This window comes from Crocodylus porosus, unplaced genomic scaffold, assembly GCF_001723895.1.
Source record: "Crocodylus porosus isolate Cpor-Errol unplaced genomic scaffold, CroPor_comp1, whole genome shotgun sequence".
Taxonomy (NCBI): domain Eukaryota; kingdom Metazoa; phylum Chordata; order Crocodylia; family Crocodylidae; genus Crocodylus; species Crocodylus porosus.
Genome location: NW_017728953.1, coordinates 431,012 through 451,770, shown reverse-complemented (window position 1 = coordinate 451,770; position 20,759 = coordinate 431,012). Strand labels below are relative to the sequence as shown.

Below are 20,759 nucleotides of genomic sequence, written 5' to 3'. Positions count from 1 at the left end.
CACTTCAGGAGGGATGTGGACAGCATGGAGAGGGTCCAGAGGAGGCCACTCGCATGATCAGGGGGCAGCAGGGCAAGCCCTATGAGGAGAGGCTACAGGACCTGAATCTGTTCAGCCTCCACAAGAGAAGGCTGAGGGGGGGATCTAGTGGCCTGTTACAAACTAGTCAGAGGGGACCAGCAGGCACTGGGGTAGTCCCTGTTTCCGCAAGCACTACCAGGAGTGACTAGAAATAATGGTCACAAGCTGGCAGAGGGGAGATTTAGGCTAAACATCAGGAGGCGCTACTTCACTGTCAGGGCAGCTAGGATCTGGAACCAGCTTCCAAGTGAAGTGGTGCTGGCTCCTACCAGTGAAATGGTGCTGGTGGTTTTTAAGACAAGGCTAGATGAACACCTTGCTGGGGTCGTTTGACCCCCGCACTCTTTCCTGCCATGGCAGGGGATCGGACTTGATGATCTGCTCAGGTCCCTTCCGACCCGACCAACTATGAAACTATGAAGTCTCATTGACATTCCCTGGGTCACTTTGGCTCCTTAGTGCCAAAGTTACCTTTGAAGATGGTACTCTTGTGGAAATGATACCGTATTTAGGATGTTGTGAACTGCAAGTGTGTGCGTTTCCAGGTCATTTCTATGCAGAATGTTTCTTGTTTTGATTGAGAGTTCTGAGTAACAGTCTGAAATGCTGTCTTGCCTTCCAGGGTCTGTTTCTTCATGTGATGCTTTCCTGAGTTTATTTCAGAATCATGGGCTTAAACCTGAAGCAATTTGTCCATGTGCCACATCTGCAGAAGCAATGACTGTAGCAATTCGGAGGTATGGGAATATGTAGCATCTCATTAAACTATGTCTATATTTAAAAGGACACTGCCCAATTAAAAATGTTTCTAAAATCATTTCCTTATCTATACTGTGAATGGTAAGTCTTTGATTTAGAAACCGAGCTTCTTATAGTTCATTTTTGCTTCAGCTCAAGGCTGAAATTAGTCTAGTTTCCTTTTGTTTTTGTTTTTTGTATAGGTTTCAGCCAGTTTCATTTTTAGGTCCTTGAGGAAGATTCTTTGAAAACTCTTCCTAAGGAATTAAAAAAAATACCTTAAGCTTTGTCAAAGCATATTTTACTGAGTCTAAATATTTAGCCTGTACAAGACCAGCCTTGTCTCTTTAAATAGTCATACTGTATGTTTTCCATGTGCAGTGAGTCACTCTTTTAATATGTGTTTACATGCATCCAGTGTTCTTCACTGACTTCAGTGGAGCTTGTGAGGTTGGGCACATGCTCGCAGGAATCAGGGCCTTGAATGGTCCCCTCTTAGGTATGAGAGCCTTTGGTATTTCCCCAACGTTGCTGTTGTGGGGCTATATGTGTATATCTGCAGTGGTATTTGCTTCTCTCTGCAGCAAGCAGAGCAACAGTGACCCAACCTCAGAGCTGGCACATCAGCAGATTAAGCTGATGACAGGGTAGAAGAGGTGCTACAGAAGGCTGATTACCGGCTCTCCTGGCACTCAAGCCACAGACCAGTATGGTTCTCCCAAGCAGTAGCCTCCAATTCTGTCCTGAAAATTAATTTAGTTAATGAAGGCTTTCAGAAATGTGAATCCCCTTGTGTTGCTGTGATGTTATGCATTTCCCATCAAGGGCTAATAATATTTCTAAGGATGATTTAGCTTACTAGTCTGTTTCCTTCTAAGGCCTGGTGTCCCTGGGGCACCGTTACCTGGAAGAGCCATCCTGTCCATGAACGGGCTGAGTTACAGCGTAATCCGTGTGAACACGGAAGACAAAAACTCTGCTCTCACCGTGCAGGATGTTGGCCACGTGATGCCTGGAGGTAAGAGTTATGGGTGCCCTCTTGTTCCATAAACATTCTTCAGGGGACAGCAAGGACACAGCAGTGACAGCACAGGACTAGGGATGTTATCTCAGTTCCCAGAATAGGTTGAAGAGGCTCAGACTTGGCTTCCCATACTGGTCCTGTTGCTGTCTTAAGTGGCAGGGACAGCTTTTAATCTCTCCACATGTTATCTTATCCATCTGTAAAATGGACAGATTTCCCTACCATAGTCATGGTGGGTGTAGGCTTAGCAGTGGTCAAGCACTGTGGACCCTTGCGGGAAAGGCCATGTTTCAGTAGCAGCCTTTTTCTTAGTTTACTCCTAAGAGCCAGGCATCTTGCCCAAGCACAGCATCAGCTTGATAACTGAGCACACTCCAGCTGCCTGCTGTTGCATACCTAAGCATGTGGCACACCTTGTTGCGAAACCCTTGATTTCAAGAGGAAGATTCCAGTGATGTGTCTGGACGTGTTCAGCTCCAGCATCCGGAGACTTGAGTCCCTAGTCGCATTTTCATAAAATACTAATTATCCCTCTCACTTAACTGTGTCAGGCAGTGTTCTAAAAAAGGGCCCCTGAGCCCTTTTAAAGAAGTTCTACAATTGTGTGCGCTTTGCTTTAGGAATGATGTGCATAGTGAAACCTGATGGGCTGCCCCAGCTCTGTAAAACGGACGAGATTGGTGAAATCTGCGTTAGCCTCCGAGCAGGAGGGATGATGTATTATGGACTGGCTGGGGTGACAAAGAACACGTTTGAGGTATGTATGTGTGGCACATCTTGCCTTCTCTCTTGTTGAAGTTCATCAGCTGCTTTCAGTATGGAATTGACCTTACTGCAGAATCTTCTAATTTCTGTAGTAGCCAAGACAGCATTAATGTTTGGGCTTTGGACACATGGGGAAGTCTTGCCTGGAAGGCTAATTGCAATTAGCAAAAAGGAGAGCAGATAATGCCTAATGTTTCTCGCTGCTGAGGAATAATAGTGGAAGCTTCTTCTGCAGATAAATGAGCAGCAGGTGCTTTGCATTGACTGTGCTCCAGTTCATAACAGATAGCTTGCCAGTAGAGTCCTCACATGCATGGTCTAGCCAGGCTTGTGCTACTGAGTGATTTTTTTTTTTTTTCTCTCCTAATTAATGCCAGTGGCAGGTTCATGTAAATGAAGACTGCTGCAGGGAAACACTGTACTGGAGGCTGGTACTTTGCAGAGGGAAACCTGGTAGCAGATGGGAATTTATTTTGCAGTTTTACTTGCATCCAGCTTAATCTTTGTGGTAGTGCAAGCTGGGGAATATTTCTTTGTAGCCTAGATTTAGACTGTGTTGTCCTTAAGTCCTCTCCTTCTCTTTCAGGTCATCCCTGTGAATTCAGCTGGTTCTCCAGTGGGTGATGTGCCATTCGTCCGCTCAGGCTTGCTGGGGTTTGTTGGGCCTGTACGTCATGTTGCCTTTGTGCCTGTATTGGAGGTTTTATTCACTGTTCATGATTGCAGCTGCAAATAGTGCAGAGCAGTTGAGGACAGAAGTAAATTGTTTAAAACTGCCGTTTTGGATGTGAATGACTGACTGAGCAGGTGATTCCCACCTGCTCAATCTTAGTTTAATTTGGAATATTTGATCAAAATTTACTCTTGAAGAACAGAATCTAAAAAGATTCCTTTTACAGATATTTAGGAAAATGCTTTAAGTCTAACAGCTGGAGTGCATGGATACAATTGTTAAAGATGGTTAAGCCTACAAAAGCATCTGAGAAATGTGTGTAATTATTTGCTGATATCTTTCACCCCTCAGGGTAGCCTGGTGTTTGTGGTTGGAAAAATGGATGGATTGCTGACAGTTAGTGGACGCAGACACAATGCTGACGACATTGTAGCAACTGGGTTGGCTGTTGAATCAATAAAGACAGTCTACAGAGGAAGGTTAGTGAGATGAAACCTCTTTCTCTTCCCACTGCAAATAACACATGATCAGGCAATTACATTACAATCCGTCTGTTTTTTCTAAGAGTAACTGAGTTCATTTGGGCCCTCTTGTAGGAAGTGTGTCTTTGAATATTCAATCTCCCTAGTAATTGGCCCATCAAGCCCAAGTATCTTGTCTGACAGGAATCTGTTCCAGCTAGAGGAAACGAGGTGTCAGAAAACACTGTGCAGGATAACCAGCCCCGTGGAGTGTTCCCTTCTGCCCCCCATTGTTAACTGCTGACTCTCGTCCTGCGGGTTTTTATCCCTTTCCCAATGAATTTTGTTTTCTTTAACATTGACATTGGCTAAAATTTTCTGAAGGCCTGAAAGGACTTGGGAGCCTGAGTTTCAGTGACTGCCGGTGGGATTTAGGTTCTTAGGGCAAAAATGTCAAAGGTGCCTATTATACCCATGTCAGTTTAGCACTTTATTATGGACTGGAATAGAAATTGGATGGCTAGAGTGGAAAAGAAAGCTGCTGGGAAGAATACAGAAGCTGCTCCACAGGGTGGGATGGTTGACTTTCTCTGGCCAGTCAAACTTCCTGCTCCACCTCCTGGTGGCATCTCTTTTCTCCACCCTTGGAGCTTTTGAAGCTGTGTTCTCTTCTGCTAGCATGTAGTGTGTGTCCCTCTCCTTTGCTCTTTGGAACATGAGCATTTCCAGGAGGTGGCATGGGAGGTCCTGCCAGTGCCTTTCTCTCCCTTCAGGATCGCTGTATTCTCAGTCTCTGTGTTTTATGATGAGCGGATTGTGGTGGTGGCAGAACAGCGGCCAGACGCTTCCGAGGAGGATAGTTTCCAGTGGATGAGTCGAGTGCTGCAGGTGAGAGCCAAGCTGTTTTGCTGGGTGAGGTGTGGCTCCCTTCAGCATGGGAATAGCCAGGTGGCACAGGCATATGCCAGACAGAGCCTGGCATCTGTCATCACACTTTCTCAGGCAGCAAGAAGCCAGGTCGTTGACAGAGTGGCAAGCAGGGTGTCTGGTGTGGATGGGCTCTTTGGACCAGATGTCCTGGGGGTCCTGAATAGACAGACATGGAACATGGCATAACTCCTGATGGGAGTGGGTCAGTGTTAACTGGACCCAAAGGCAGGCACCCAGGTACTAGCATGCTGACACTGTGTTCTGCCTTTCTGCATGTTGTTTACAGCACAGCAACACAGTTTACCACTCTGGCAAGGTCTTCAGGCATGTTGCTGAAACAGAAGGGGGGTGACTTCCTGCCTCTGGTCAGGAGATGCTTGCCAGAGCTCCAAGGGGCAGCAAGGAGGCTTCTTTCAGGCGTCTGTTTATAGATGCATGTTAAACCAAGCAAACAGCCAGATGCTGTTGCTCGTAACAGCTTTATGCTAACTTTGCCCAGCACATGTTGGTGGACCTGTGAGTCAGTTGTGTTGTGTCCTGGTTTATTTTTGAGAGAGAAATTCTTGTTGTAATTTGCGTTCTACTAGACCAGGATCCGGCTGTGCTAGACGATGTTGCAAATAGGGCAGAAAGGATCTGACAAACACGGGAGCATCTGTTAACATCCAGTATGAGCAACTTTCTCTCCCTTCTCTAGGCAATTGACAGCATTCACCAAGTTGGTATATATTGCCTTGCTCTGGTACCAGCCAACACGTTGCCAAAAACTCCTCTTGGAGGGATCCATATCTCTCAAACCAAACAGCACTTTTTGGAGGGTTCACTGCACCCCTGTAACATCCTCATGTGCCCGCACACGTGTGTGACCAACTTGCCAAAACCGAGGCAGAAACAACCAGGTAATGCAGAGCTGCTGCTTGCTATCGGGAACACTGGCCAGCAAGGGGTAAATGATGGAATTCGTTGCCTCAGGCCTGGGAAATTAGTCTGATGTCTTTGCAAGGGAAGCATGAGTTAATCACTGTTCTTGCTGCTGGGGACCTCCCAGCCTGCCATCCTGGGCTTTCAGGCCTTTCTTTGATGCCTCTGTTGCTCAGGAGCTGATTTCAAACCCTACTCTAGCAGAGATTTGTGATTGATGGGTAAGAAGCACCTGAAAGATGAGGAGTTGGCTAAAAACCCTTCTGCATCTCTAAGGCTCCCTTCATCTGTTGCTGTGGCAATCAGATGCTGAGAGGAGCCTTGCCCTGTGGAGCAGCCTTCTATTCTGGAGCCCAGGCCTTGCCACCTACCAGAGGCTGTGACTCTGGGCCACTGAACTATCCCCTCATATCCTGGCTTACAGACTGCTTGTGGACAATCAGTGCACCACAGAGCCTCTATCACAGAGTTCCCTAATCAGAGTAGCCCCAGGGTTGGGTTTTTTTGTCTCTGCTGTAGTGCCTGAGAATCACTGGGATATTTCCAGTTTCTTGCTGACTGACCTGCCTGCTCCTCAGGCATTTTCCTCAGCAGTGAAATCACAGAGTATCTCTTCATGGAGGAAAACTAACACAAAGGATCGCCAAGGGCTTTATAAACCTCACAGATTAACTTTCCTTTGTTGGTGGAGCATTATGTTTTTGGCTGGCCCCAGTTCTCAGGTGGGAGAAACCTGAATCTTTCCCAAGGTAAAATGACTTGCTCAAAGCCAGTAGTGAGTCACTGGCAGAGCCAGGAGCCCTCACAGCCTCTCCTTGCTTTAATCAATAGCTTGTACCACTGCACAGTAAAATATGAAATACTTGCATTGCCTGCTTCACCAAGTCTGTGCTGTTTCTCTTTGTCAACAGGTGTTGGCCCTGCTTCTGTGCTAGTGGGGAACCTGGTTGCTGGGAAGCGCATTGCTCAGGCCTCTGGGAGAGACCTTGGACAAATAGAAGACAACGATCTGGTTAAAAAGGTAAATCTCTGCAGCCAGACAATAGCTGTGGGCAGTGAGTGGGGAAGAATCTTGTCCCACAGCTGTGTAAATGCAGTGAGCAGTGGTGTAAGGCATGCAGAAGTGTCCTTCTGGGAGTACAAGTGCTGGCACTCACAACTTCCTTTTGTTGCAGCACCAATTCCTGACGGAGGTGTTACAGTGGAGAGCTCAAGCAACCCCTGACCACCCACTCTTCCTTCTGCTAAATGCCAAGGTACATGTCAGGGAGTTTTCTGTCTAGCCGACAGGCTGGCTGGGTGGTGACTGTATTTAATGACAGATGTGGGGGCTCAGGCAGTGGGGTTCATGTTCATTGTCTCTCTCTGGTTGCTTTATCTATGGGTGAAAAGGACAAGATGTGGGAATTTTCATTGTGTTCACAAGATGAACATAACACTTAACCATTGTCTGGAGTTGGCAGCCCACATGCCACTGTGATGTGTGCCCTTGGAGTGTGCTTTGTCCACGAGCTGTGTAGCATGGCTTCTGGAGTAAGAACTTGCTCAATAGGCTTCCTGGAAGTTGGCATTTCCAAGGAGCAGGCCTAGTGTAAGGCAGTAGATAATGGGCCCCAGGTGTCTGCAGCCTGTCCACGGTGGCTAATGGTACAGGTTGATTTTATGACAACTTCCATGCTGTCTTTGTACTGCCACCCTATGCCGCACTAGCTCTTGTTCAGCATGTTCCTCTCTTGCCTGTCAAGGGAACCATAGTGTGCACAGCCACCTGCGTCCAGCTGCACAAACGAGCAGAGAGAATTGCATCACTGCTGTGTGACAAGGGACATCTCAATGCAGGAGACAACGTGGTGCTGCTCTATCCTCCTGGTAAGGATGCTCTAGAACTGGCCGCTAGAATCCCCATGTGGAAGTGAAGTGTAGCCAGGACAAAACCTTAAGCACCAAGCTGTGTGTGGGCACCAGCGTTTTTGGGGCTCTCTGTATGTGTTGTTTGAAAATATGCTTGTGACAACTGGATCCAGTCAACTTGGGGATTGTCCTTTCACTGGGGAACCTCCAGGTCCTGACTCCCTGCCTAGGTGTTGTCAAGTACTGAGGTACCACCCCTCTGGGTGCTGTGCACCCACTGGTGGCTGCACTGCATCCCTGAGTAGTGTCATGGAAGCTGGCAGGATGGCTGGCTGGACTGTGCTTGTTGCCACCACCTTTGTGACTGAACAGGAAGAGGGAGCTCCCCTGGGGACCGTGTTCTCAGTGGCTACTCTGTGGTTGAGGGCACAGAATACTGTGCGTTTGCCCCTTGTGGCCGGTAATTCACAGCTGCCTGTTACTGAGGACCACGTGTTCCACGCAGATGAAAGGGGCTGTCCCCTGGACCTGGCTGTTTCTCTTCACACTGCTGGGAGCTCTTTGTGGGCTGGCTTCTGCCTCTGCCTGTTTGACTCTCAGTAGACATTGTTCCATGCAGTGCCCAATTCCACTTGGTTCTTTATTCCAGTGGTGCCCAACCTTTTTCCCTGGAAGGCTGGATGGGCAGTTTCTGATCTGGCTGATGGTCCCAATCCGGTGCCCAGAGAGGGTGGGGGGCAGCTCAGCTCCAATCCAGTCATGGGGGGAGGAGAGGAGGGGTGGATCCAAACCAGCCATGTGGCAGGGAGGGAAGGAGGGGGAGTGGCTCAGCCCCTAACCAGCTGCACAGGGGGGAGGGAGCATGGTCTGGCCCCATATTGGCTGTACAGGGAGAGAGGGGGTACAGCCTGGCTCTGAACCAGCTGTGCAGGTTGCTTAGAAATTTAGCATGGAAGGTGACAGTATTTCCACTGCTCCACCACCACAATTCCCAACATATGGGCTGTCCTGCAGGCCAGATGCCATGGCTCTGGTTCTCCTCTGCAGGCGTTGTTTCCTTCTCTTTCTTGGTCCCTCCACACCTTCTCCATATTGTTCACAACTGTGTTTGTGGACTCTGGGGCTGCAGACAGGGTTGGGAGGTGTGTGCAGCACACACCATTAAGAACTGTAACTGCAATACTGAGGGAGAGGTTAGTGTCACAGCAGCGTCCATCAGCACTTGTGTCCTTGCAGGCATTGAGCTGATTGCTGCCTTCTACGGCTGTTTGTACACTGGGTGTGTTCCTGTGACCGTTCGACCACCTCATGCTCAGAACCTTGCTGCCACTCTGCCTACTGTGCGAATGATCGTAGATGTGAGTACTGGAGATTGGAGCCCAGGGTGCAGCACAGGGCCTTTGCACCTGGGCAGCAAGAAGATAATGCCTCCTGGCTAGTTAAAGATCCAGTGCTGCTGTCTTTGGCTGTGTGTATTAGACAGTCCTGCCTCTCCCTCTTACAGGGTGATACAGGCAGAACATACAGTAGAGAGAGGGAGTAACATCCTGACTTGCCTCATGTTACTGCCCATTGACTCCTGTCAGCACTACACCTGAATGGGAGGCCGGGCAGGTGCCACCTCCATGTTCCCTTGTAGTGACAGTGGCTAGCTGAGTTTGATTTTGTATTCTCACATGGCTGCGGAAGAAAAGCTGTGGGCAAAATGCAGCCATGCATAACACCCTTCCCAGATGGTGTGGAAGTTTTACCAAGGTCATGTGTATTATAGTCCAAGCCTGGGGGGGTCTTGACTCAGCAGTGTTGTGTGGGAGAAGCCAAGAAAGGTAGTGAGAGACCAGAGGGGGACTGACTGTGAAAAGGCATCAGCTGAATATCACTAGGTCTTTCAGTTACGGAGATTGAGAGCCATGTTTGTTACACCTTTAGCAAACATTTATCTGTTTCTGTAGGTCAGCAAAGCTGCCTGCATTCTCACGACTCAAACATTAATGAGACTGCTGAAGTCCAGAGAGGCAGCTGCTGCTGTGGATGTGAAAACCTGGCCAACCATCATTGACACAGGTGACAGCTTCTCTGTGCCACATCTCTTGGATCAAAGAGTTTCAAAGCCCTGTAAAGGGAGTTTCGGTGACTCGGGGGGACACTGCCAGCTCAGATGCTACATGGTAACTGTTTGGGGAGGTGGGGAAGCATTTGAATATTGAGAGAGAATATCCTAGAGACAGACCATAGTTTGACTGCATAATCTGTGACCTTTGTATCCGCAAAAAGTAGTGTATGCAGGGGCTCCGTTTGGAGAAGTGTGGCATTTTTCACATGACCCACGCTGGCCTGGGGTAGTGAAAGGGAAACAAGAAGGCCTGGAAGCAGTTCAGTGCTAAGGGCCTTGTAACTACTTGTTCCTTCCAACCAGAGAGAGGTTTTCAAAATCAGCAACCAATTAGAAGGGAAAAATCTGCTAAATCAGATACTGGGGAGAACTACAGCCACAAAGTATGCGCTCATGTGCCTTGTGCTCATGCAGCTCTGTCTTTTGTTGTCAGGAAGGAAAGTTAGGAAAAGGTAGTTGTTCTTTGTAGCCTCTTCGGCCTGTAATTACTGAATGTTTCTGAATTTGAGTGAAGAACAGTAAATACAAGGCTGGGATGATTTTTTTCTATAATCTGAACCATGTCTGGCACTTTGAGTTCTAATCCCTTGTTCTGCAGCTGCTGAGCTTCATGTGGAACTTGGGTAAAATGAAATTTGTTTGATGTCAGTGGCCTCAGAGTGTGCTTCCATGTCACAGTCAGTCCTGCCTGGCCCCCATCTGGCATGCTCTGCAGAGAGGACAGGGATGAAATGACCCAGGAGAATTGTAAAGTCTCAGTTATGTTCAAGTGTTTGATTAAGTGCTTCACACACCTGTCACATCTCTCCCTGCTGGGTCTCTCAGTGGTACCAGAGTGATTTACAAAATGGTCTCAGGCCAGGCACACCAACTCACATAAAAGGAAATTCTCACCTTTCTGCCTGAGAACACTTTTCATTATGAGAAAGCTTTGGCACAGTGACTATCCTGTCCCAGTCAGCCACCAGGATGGCTCACTCCTGTTCTGCTCCTTCCCCCCCCGTTGGAAGTTCCAGCATCCCCAAGAATCCCAATTTGACTCAGGCCTAAGCTACATCTTTGTTTCTTACTCACACAGATGACTTGCCCAGGAAGCGGCTACCTCAGATCTATAAACCACCCACACCAGAAATGCTGGCGTACCTGGATTTTAGTGTGTCCACAACAGGCATGCTCACAGGGGTGAAGGTATAGTAATACTGCGCTGGAGCCTTTTCTTTCTCTGACTCTGCAGGATAAGAGGGAAGGACTGGGAGGGTTGTTTTTTTTCAGATTTAATTTGAAAGTTTGCCATACTTCCCTCCCTGCCCCAGACAAACTGGGGTGAATAAAGTATGTGTTCGTGAAGCAGCTCTGTCTTGTGCTGCCATAGGGGAAAACTAGGCTCGGAAGTGTTTTCAAGGATTCCTGTTGTCTGGGTTGGTAGAGAATCCCTGTTTGTGGACAACAGGGAATGCTGCTGGGAATACTGCGCAGTGCGTACTAATGAGCCATTGTAATCACACTCGCTGTACTGCACGGAGGTGAATAGCGCTGGGGATTGACCACAGAGAGCTTAGATGCACACTGTATGTACACCAGTGGAATGAGTCTTCACATCAGTGTAGAAAAGTAGCAGACAAATGGTACTCAGCGCTACCTTGGTGTAACTTATTTGAGTCTGATGTAAATTCTTATTTGAATCTTAGTACCCTAAGAAAAATCACAGGTAAAACTATAAGGGTGTGCGTTAAACAAGTGTAGGTGTTGTGTGCCTGCAGCTTCACCCAAGGTGGCTGTTTGCTTGTGGCAAACAGGCTACATTGTTCTCCCATCACCTGGTAGAGTGCTACTCCACCAGCAGCATCCCACATACAGCAAGCCCAGGAGACCTGCTTGTCTGTCCATTCTGGAGTCTGGTGTCATTTACATCAGTGTACAAAACACCAATAAATCTACACCAGTATAAACGCATCATGTGTTCAGATTCAGAGAGGAGGAAACAGAAGCAGAAGTCAAGGCCTGAGGCTCTGCTAGGGGCTGCTGAGTACAGTTAGCTGCTGTGGGATGTGTAGGGTAAGAAACAACCTTTTTATCAAAACTGCCTAGGACAATGCCTCTCCTTTCATGACGTCTTTTTGATACAGAACTGAGCTGGGGGGGAATTTCCCACGCTCTGTGTTTGCCATGCAACATAAGGCTAGCAGTAGTTTAATTTTGAAGAGTAGCATTGTTAGGAAATTAAGCTTAAATCTAACTTTACATAGCATCTGTACTGGGGTAGTCCTGCTCTGACCACTTTGGATTTCAACACTTTATCTCTCCTCCCCGTCTTCTGTTACAGATGTCCCACTCAGCAGTGAGTGCCCTTTGCAGGGCAATAAAGCTCCAGTGTGAGCTCTACTCCTCTCGGCAGATTGCCATTTGCCTGGATCCATACTGTGGGCTCGGCTTTGTGCTCTGGTGCCTTTGCAGGTATGTCTTGGAGTAGAGGCTTGGGACTAAGATATTGCCTGGTCTTAAAACAGGAAGTGGAGGGCCCTCCCCTCAGCTGGTGCAGGGCAACACAGCTGGGTTGACTGGGAGCTGAATGGTTTTGGTTTACAGCAGCTGAATATCAGCTCTGGACAGCAGTCCCCCTTGCCTGCTGGGTGCAAGGTCCTCTTTAGCCTGTTTCTCTCGGTCACACGCAGCTGTCCTGTCTCCCATGTTTATTTTATAGGATATTCCTATGGAACCTATTTCTGGGAGTATATGGCGGAGCATGGCTTCCTTCACCTTGACTATTGGAATGTGTGAACTGCTCCTCTGGTTTGATATCCAGCTTGTAGCTGTATTGGTCTAGAGGCAATATTAGTAATTACAGTGTTGCTGCAGGAGATGGGCAGCAGAGCCATCATCTGCTGGTCTCAGACAGAATCTCATGACCTGATTTTGGTGTTGCAGATGCATGATGTTGCCAACACACAAAATACTGTAACAATTATTTTAAGGCTAATAGTCTCCTAGACTAAAACCTTCATTCTTCTGGTCTCTCGGCAGTGTGTACTCTGGTCACCAGACCATCTTAATTCCTCCTATGGAGTTGGAAACCAATCTGTTCCTCTGGCTCTCCACGGTCAGTCAGTACAAAATCAGGGACACTTTCTGTTCCTATTCAGTCATGGAGTTGTGCACAAAGGGACTTGGGAATCAGGTTGAAATGTTAAAGGTAAGAGGCTTTGTCTGGGTCTTACACTTATTCCAAAAGTTGATGCCAACTGTCCTGGTAAAGGAAAAGGAGATGACCATTACACGTGTTGATAGCAAAAACTCCAGGAGGGTATCAGCCACATGTGGCACAGATGCTCTGTTACATGATGTTACTATGCACCAGGGCTGTAGATTGGACTTCCTGGCCCACCTATAAAGCAGAAGCACCATCCCCATTGGAGGCGTTGGTTGTAGCTGTGTTGGTCTAAGGACCTAGGTAGACACGGTTCTTTGGGTAAATGTGATATTGTTTATTAATTTTTGTAATATTGGCTTCTAACCCATCCAGGAGAGCACAAACAACTGCAAACTGTCGCTCTCCCTGAAGAAGGGTGTTTGTACCCAAAAGCTTGCAAAGAACATTTTTTTCCAACTCATAAGTTGGTATAATAAAAGATATCACATATCCCCATTGGAGTGCATAGAAGATAAAAAGCAAAAGGTTCAAGGAACTTTTATATCAGTTTTCCCTAAAATGGGCTCTGTGCTGTGTGTACACATTGGAGCTCAGTATTGCTGTGTTGGTGATACAGAATTTTGAAGGTTTCCTTGTATTGTCACACAGGCTATTGCTCAGATCTGAAGTACATGATACTTCACCCTTAATTATAGGTTAGGAATGTCTAGTGCTCAGAACAGATCACTGCAAGTTCTGGTCCAAACTTTGGTGTAACTGTGATCTTCAGCAAATCCCCTTTCTCCTGCCAGCTTCAGTTTCTTCCACTTTATTTTCCATGATCTAGCATAAAGAAGTGAAAGGCACTATGCTCCTTATAATAGCAAGCTGTGTTGACAATGTCATAGTTCTAGTAGTTATTCTGGGACTTAAAACTTGCATGTCATAGCTTACAAAGAGGGAAGCAAGTAGGGAAACTAAATGTGCACATAGGGGTGTCCCCCACAGCTGGAATAGAGGCGTCCATTCTTCTGAATGTGAAGCAGGAGGGTAGACAGTCTTCAGCAACAGTGTGTCTGGTTGCATTGTCAGAAGCAGAGCAGCAGTCTTACTTGCATGCCTCTTTCTTCAGGCAAGAGGAATTCATCTGTCCTGTGTCCGGACCTGTGTGGTGGTTGCAGAGGAGCGGCCGCGAGTCTCTCTGACCCAGTCCTTCTCCAAGCTCTTCAAAGACATTGGCCTGTCTTTGCGTGCTGTCAGCACCACCTTTGGGTCGAGAGTCAATGTAGCCATCTGTTTACAGGTATGTTAGGATGCTTTCAGGGAGCACAAGCATTGTCAGTAGTAGCAGGTTTCCAGGTCCCATTGCTCTCTTGAGTTCTTAAACTTCTTGGCTACCAGACACTGTCTGGTTACTAGTTTAACTCAAAATTCTGCTCTTTGGAGGACTAGCTGGTATGTAGAGAACAGCCGGGCATAGTATCCTGCAGCTCCTTCATGTTCTTGGATCATCAGATCACACTGCAGAAATAAGAGACAGCTGAAATACTTCCCAGGTTTCATATTTCTGTGTAAGTCTGCTTTTCCTGTGGTAGCCAATGGGAGGCTGGTCACTGAGGCAGACATTCTCGAGGAGCAGATTGTTCTGAGGTGACATCCATTCTGGCCCAGTTTTCACACTTCTCAGCATTGCAGCTTTGCAGGTAGGAGTGATCATTGCAGCCAGGTGCTGCTGGCCTGCCTGCATAAGTGCTCCCCCAGTCAGCATGGGACTTGTGCAGACACTGACTGCACCTGACCTGCGGTTGTGTCCTTGAGCCCCACACTCCTTAGCTTGGAAGTTAGACTAGGGACAGGTTGAAGATAATCTTTGAGATGTCTTGTTTTCATAAAATAAACTTATTAGAATAAGTGATGGGATCCAGACCCTAAAAGAACCATACAGCTCCCACTGAGCAAGAGAATGGGAGGCTCAGCTGTAGGTGAGAATCAGGGGGGCCTCACATGGCCTAGTTTTGCTAACCAAACAGCTATTCAAGGACTGGTTCGCCTCCCATAATGCCTCTTGATTGGAGCAGGTGTTACAGAAATACTGCTGTTTGTGTCGCCTTTGTGCTGTAAATCGTACTGCTGTTTGCTCTTTTCTGAATTTTTGATACTTTATATTAATTACCATATCATTCTGATTAAAAATATAAAAACTTTTTTCAATGTTAACCCTTTAGGGAACCTCTGGGCCTGACCCCACTACAGTGTACGTAGACCTGAAATCATTAAGGCATGACAGGTACAGTATATTTACATTGCACTTGATTAATAATCCACTATGTAATGTACTAGATAGTACTGTATTGGAACAGATTCCTCTTGCTAGATGAGTTTGCAGGTTTTTGCTTTTCTTGATGTCTTTTGTTTTTATTTCTTCAGAGTACGATTAGTAGAGAGGGGAGCTCCACAAAGCTTGCTGCTTTCAGAGTCCGGGAAGGTAATTTTTCATGGATTTCCTAATAGCTTGGCATGTAGAACATCTGAGCATATGGCTGCATGCATATCTCCTTCAAATGTTTTACATGCACACTTGCCGTTCAGAAAGGCAGCTGTATTCATCATATGCTATGGCATGGGAGTGGCGAGCTTTCCATTAACTTTCCAGTGCAGTACTACCCATTTATGATGAATTCTTTTCTGACTCATAACCGTATTCTCCACTGGAACTGGTTGTTTCCATGGTGCGATGTACTAAAACTTTTTTGGGTTTCAGTGTTCTCTCTTTCTGGAGGCTGCCATGCATTGGGGATGGACCATAGCTGTGTCCCTGTTACTTCATTTAAGTAAAGCAAAGTATTTCCAAGTGTTCTGGACAGAGTTCATTATTTAAACTCTCAAATTCTATGATGGCCAGAACTGATGGTGCCAGAATGCCGTGTCCATCTCAGCTCGTGTCATTAACATATTCTTGCTAATATATGAATTGGTATGTCAGGGTTTTTATACATGCTATATAAATTTCATAGACATTTGGGCTGAAAGGGACCCCAGACGATCATAGAGTCCAGCCCTCCACCCCAGGAGCAGGAAGTCAGCAGGGATCATAGGATCCCAGCAAGATAAGCATCCAAATGTGTTCTGAAGGCATTCAAAGTGAGCGCTTGAACCGCCTCAGGCGGCAGTCTGTTCCAAACCTTGGGGGCTCGGACAGTGAAGAAGTTCTTTCTTCTTAATAGTCGTTCCCCCGGATCCTGATGTGCACCCCTGATAAGCTTATAGGTGGCCACCACATCACCCCTAAGCCTGTGCTTTTCCAGGCTGAATAGCCCCATTGCTCTCAGCCTTTCATCACAAGGTCTGTTTTCCTGCCCTCTGATCACGTGCATGGCTCTCCTCTGCAGCCTCTCAAGCTTCTCCACATCCTTTTGGAATTGCGGAGCCCCAAACTGAGCGCAGTACTCCAGCTGCAGCCTTACAACGGGAGAATGACATCCCGGGATTTGCTTAAGAAGCATCTTTGGATGCAAGCCAGTGTTTTGCTCACTTTACTAGCCACAGCATCACGCTGAAGGCTCGTGTTCATCTTGTGGTCAACCATGACCCCCAAGTCCCTTTCATCTGTAGAGCTAACCAGCGTAGCACTACTGAGCCTATATGCATGTTTGCACATTTTTCCTCCCAAGGTGGGAGATACGTGGACAAGTACACACACACACGAACGTGGAGGCATGTGTAACTTCCGTAGGTGAAAGCTATGCCATAAGTCAGAGGTGAATGAGGAGCTTTTGGATTTTGCATACTTGCATGCAGCTGGTCCATGCAGAAATACCCACATTCCTTTGTTGTTCCTTAGATTTTACCTGGAGTCAAAGTGGTCATAGTCAATCCTGAGACCAAAGGGCCTGTTGGAGATTCTCATCTTGGAGAGGTAGGTGCTGATTTAATTGTTATCGGGAGTTTCTCTGCTGCTCACTGGCTGAGCTGTTTTATTTCCATCTGTGTAGCTTTATTTGCTCTGTTACTCAATTTGTTAAGCTACTGGCCAACAGAATGAACCTGCTCAGGCTTTATTATTAATGCTGCTGTGCAGTTGTTGAAGTGCTCAGAGCATTTTTATGAGTGGTGCTTTTCATGTCAAACCTAGAGAATGAGAAATCATTTTAGAACTGAAAGGCTCACTGTAGCAGATCTCACTTTGCTTTGGGGACCATTTTCTCAGGCTGGGTTTCCAAACCGTCAGTCTAGTTTGTAATTATTCTGATTGCTTTGATTACACTTAAGTATATTTCATCATAGTTAAACTTGCTCTGATAGGAACTGTTGGGGCTCGGAGGTAGTAAGGCCTTGTAGCCAGTTCATCCACTTACTCTTGCAGGTACAGGGGACAGGCAGTTGCCAGGGGCATTTTGAGACTCTGCAAGATAGATTTGGCCCTTGGGTGGCACTTCTGGAATCTTGAACCAAGGAAATCTTAGTTGCAAAGAGAGCTTCTTATTACAGTTCAGTCCCTTAATTATTCCCTTGGGAAACAGTGCTTTTAATCTTCTTATTCAAAGAATGCCCTGCTTCCATGGGGCACAGGTCTGAGTATTGTATTATTTCCTTTAGATTTGGGTGAATAGTCCACATACAGCCAGTGGCTACTACACCATCTACGATAATGAAACCCTCCCAGCTGATCATTTCAATACTCGCTTGAGCTTTGGTGATGCTGCTCAGACGCTTTGGGCTCGAACTGGATACCTTGGCTTTGTTCGCCGGACGGAGCTCACAGCTGCCAGTGGAGGTTTGACAAAAATAAATCTCTTTTACCATTTAAGCAAAGATGGAGAATCTGCCGTTGTTTCTGGTGATAGTGTGCGACTGCCTCAGGTCTCCATGGTGTATTCTCCAAAGGAGTAATCAGTTCTTCCTTCTCTAATACCAGCTTTCCAAGCCCCAGCTATAGCCATCTGGCACTCTGTAGTCTCCTCCTGGGTTGGAACAAGAGTTCCTCAAATGAACATGTGCTTTATTCCTCTACCCCCTGTGTTTTGTTTCTGACTTATCTCTGGCCAAATGGAGGAACTGAGGTCTGTTAACTGCTTCTGGTGAGAGAACAGGGGCCATAGTAGAGGCATGTAGCAAACTCTCCACTCGCCAGCTCCTGGGAATGAAACGCACCTAGCCTGCGATTTCAAACCACAGGTAATTCCAGGCAGCTTGTTTCTGGGATAGAGAAAGGCAAGCTGTTTCCTGGCACTGCTCTGGCTAAGAATGTGTGATTGATTGCATGTGACATTTGGAATTTTTTGCTAGCCCTTTATTTCAGGCTGTTTTTATCCTTGTAATTTTACTCTAGAATAATTCATGTTGTCTGGAAGACAGGTAGCAGAAGGGGTTTTCCACTATGGCTCTAAGAAGACTCTTCAAACATTGGCAAAGAGTTTTGTGGCCGGTGCAGTTTACTCAAGTGCCGTGGATAAAATAATTATGCTGGCAAAATATAATTGCTAATGCAGCCATGTGTACATTAAAGCCCTGTGTCAGATAGAATGACAGCCTTAAGTACTGCTGTTATACCAACAGGAGTTTCTAATGCAGACCTGAGCTTTACCAAAGCTGCTGTAATCCTGCAACCTGATTGGCTCCCATAGGGAACACTAAGGCCACAGTTTATTAATATCTTATCCATTTGAAAGTTGGTATTAGACCCTCACCTACAGTTATTAAATTCATATATAAGACCTGTTATTCCTGTCTGTATTTGAATCTGATTGTAACTGTAAAGCAAACAGTATGAGTTTAGGAGTATGCTATGCTTGCAGTGGTTGTAACAGTGCTGCTACTACTTTTACACATGCCTGTAGGAATATATGACATGAAACCTGGGTTCGTTTTAGAGGTTTGTGGTATTTGGACTATAGTTGATAGATATTAAAGCAATGAGGTATGGACAGAAAAATATATAAAGCATTTCAAATTCTGCCATTTGGAAACATTTTTCATTTGCAGTATATCAGTTGCCTACAAACAAAGCTGCCTCCCAGCTAAAGTGTCACTGTAACACATTTCGGTTATCCCTGTTTCATCAAGAGTAATTTTTGATAGGAGTTCAAACAGATACATTGCACTGCACCACTCTCATCTGCCCACTCAATTTTTGCTGCACTTTAGAGTTGTTCAAAGTGCTATAAATTTTAAATCTGTTGTGAAGAATTGAATACTTATGTTCTTAAATGTTGCTTTTTCATATCTAAAGACAGTAATAAATCTCTCTATATAGTATCCCAGAATAAAGTTACTTACCAACACCTTGATCATAGCAAGACAAGTGAAAACAGCATTTTCTGTGTTTTGAGAGGATGTTGAGATCTGTTGTGGCTAAATATCTGTCCTGTTTAAATATTTCAACTAAAAGCAAGTACGAATATTTGTGCGGACACAAATGAGGTGTGGTACTGATTGGTATAAAGTGTAGTGCAGTCGGGTACTTTGCTGGGGATAGCCTGTAATATCCATTGTCCAGTGCTCTGTCCCCTAGAGAAGATATTGCCATTAGTGCCCAGGATTTAAATAAATGTCCAGGAGGGACTGTGGTGTAAACATTCATAACCCAGGTGTCTGTGTATGTTTGACTATGTCTACTTATTTTCTGTGTTCCTCTAAAGTATGCTTGTGTCTAATTTTTTGTTTTTTCCCTCAGAGCGCCATGATGCACTGTATGTTGTAGGAGCTCTGGATGAAACTTTGGAGCTGAGAGGACTGCGTTATCATCCAATTGATATAGAGACCTCAGTTTCACGAACACACAGGAGCATTGCTGAATGGTAAACTAGAATACAAGGAATGCACGTATCCTTAGTTAGCTGGGGGTTTAGCAATCGCATGAAGTAGCAGGAAAAGCACAAGGATAAGTCAGATGAGCTCTGTTCCCAGATATACTTTGTGGCCACTGGCAAGTCACATAACCACTCTGTGCCTCAGTTTTTCCATTTGCACACTAGGGGTAGTACTCAGCTGAGGCTTCATTTGTGAGGAGCCTTAACAAAAGATGACAAAATATAAACTTCATCCTCTGTTTTGGTGCATAAAGATCAGTTCTCTATTCTTACACACATAAGTGAAAGAAACATTTAGCCTGCATGTCAGACTTCCTGGTTACTAGTGTTTAGGACTTGCCCTGGTTTTTGACAGTACTGTTTCTGCTCTTCGCTTTGTTCTCACTTATTTGAGGGACTCCTGTATCCTGGGATGGATGGCTAAACAACTGGAAGAGGATCTGGAAATCCTTATCCAAAATAATGCTCAGAATCCCCAAAACAAAACTGTTCTCGAACTTTAAGATGCGCAAACAATGGACTCGTCTAGAACTTGTAGAGAGGAAGATGAGAACAGCTCTCCCCACTTGTAGAAAGGACTGGCTAGGACTCTTGTGTGAAATCAGAACTGTTTTACAGGTTTCCCTTAATTTATGCTGGTTCTTTATATGCGAATTTGCTCTTATGCAATGCGCATATTTAGATCCATAATTTGGTAGATAAGAGGTAAATTCGCTCTTATGCAATCAACATAGACCCCCCTCCCCCACCAGGTAAGTCTGTGGGGGGAGGTGAAAGGGCTGTGGCCCCACTCACCCCAGCCCTGGCTGCAATGGCCCTTGGAGTGGCTGCTGAGCTGCATCATGCTCCGCCTGTCCCCCCATGCCTGGTCTCACCCCAGCTCCTGGACTGTGCCGTACCATGGTGCAGGCAGCTGGTGTTAGCTGTTCCTCGGGCCACTCCGGCGTGGGCTGGGGCAAGTGTGGATAAGCAGAGCCATGGGCAGCGTGGGGCACAGCATTCACCCCAACCCTTGCTGCAGTGGCCGTGGGAGCAGCCAACACTAGCTGCCTGCACCAGGACATGGTGCAGCCCAGGAGTAGAGGTGACTGGGGACAGGTGGAGCATGGTGTAGCCCAGCAGCTGCAGGCAGCTGGCATCAGCCACCCCTGGGGCCTCTGCAGCCGGGACTGGGGTGACTGCTACTCTAGACTTTTCCCTCCCCTCACCCCTTCCCTAGTCTCAGCCTCACTCCCTCCCTCACCACCATGGCAACCTATCCCTGTT

General features: G+C 46.5%; 1 protein-coding gene across 2 annotated transcripts in view; it reads left to right on the top strand.

Moving 5' to 3' along the window:
• The window catches only part of DIP2B (disco interacting protein 2 homolog B), a 101,422-nt gene that overhangs the window by 71,941 nt on the left and 8,722 nt on the right, over positions 1-20,759 (top strand). For both annotated transcript variants that reach the window (XM_019556432.1, XM_019556431.1), the window contains exons 17-37: positions 704-818; positions 1,698-1,837; positions 2,464-2,600; positions 3,195-3,275; positions 3,633-3,760; positions 4,516-4,630; positions 5,370-5,571; positions 6,505-6,614; positions 6,769-6,849; positions 7,339-7,462; positions 8,681-8,802; positions 9,397-9,508; positions 10,636-10,745; positions 11,881-12,011; positions 12,579-12,747; positions 13,817-13,987; positions 14,910-14,971; positions 15,112-15,169; positions 16,526-16,600; positions 17,281-17,458; positions 19,358-19,481. In XM_019556432.1, the coding sequence (XP_019411977.1) occupies positions 704-818; positions 1,698-1,837; positions 2,464-2,600; positions 3,195-3,275; positions 3,633-3,760; positions 4,516-4,630; positions 5,370-5,571; positions 6,505-6,614; positions 6,769-6,849; positions 7,339-7,462; positions 8,681-8,802; positions 9,397-9,508; positions 10,636-10,745; positions 11,881-12,011; positions 12,579-12,747; positions 13,817-13,987; positions 14,910-14,971; positions 15,112-15,169; positions 16,526-16,600; positions 17,281-17,458; positions 19,358-19,481 (2,545 nt within the window). The remainder of the gene's footprint in view (positions 1-703; positions 819-1,697; positions 1,838-2,463; positions 2,601-3,194; positions 3,276-3,632; positions 3,761-4,515; positions 4,631-5,369; positions 5,572-6,504; positions 6,615-6,768; positions 6,850-7,338; positions 7,463-8,680; positions 8,803-9,396; positions 9,509-10,635; positions 10,746-11,880; positions 12,012-12,578; positions 12,748-13,816; positions 13,988-14,909; positions 14,972-15,111; positions 15,170-16,525; positions 16,601-17,280; positions 17,459-19,357; positions 19,482-20,759) is intronic.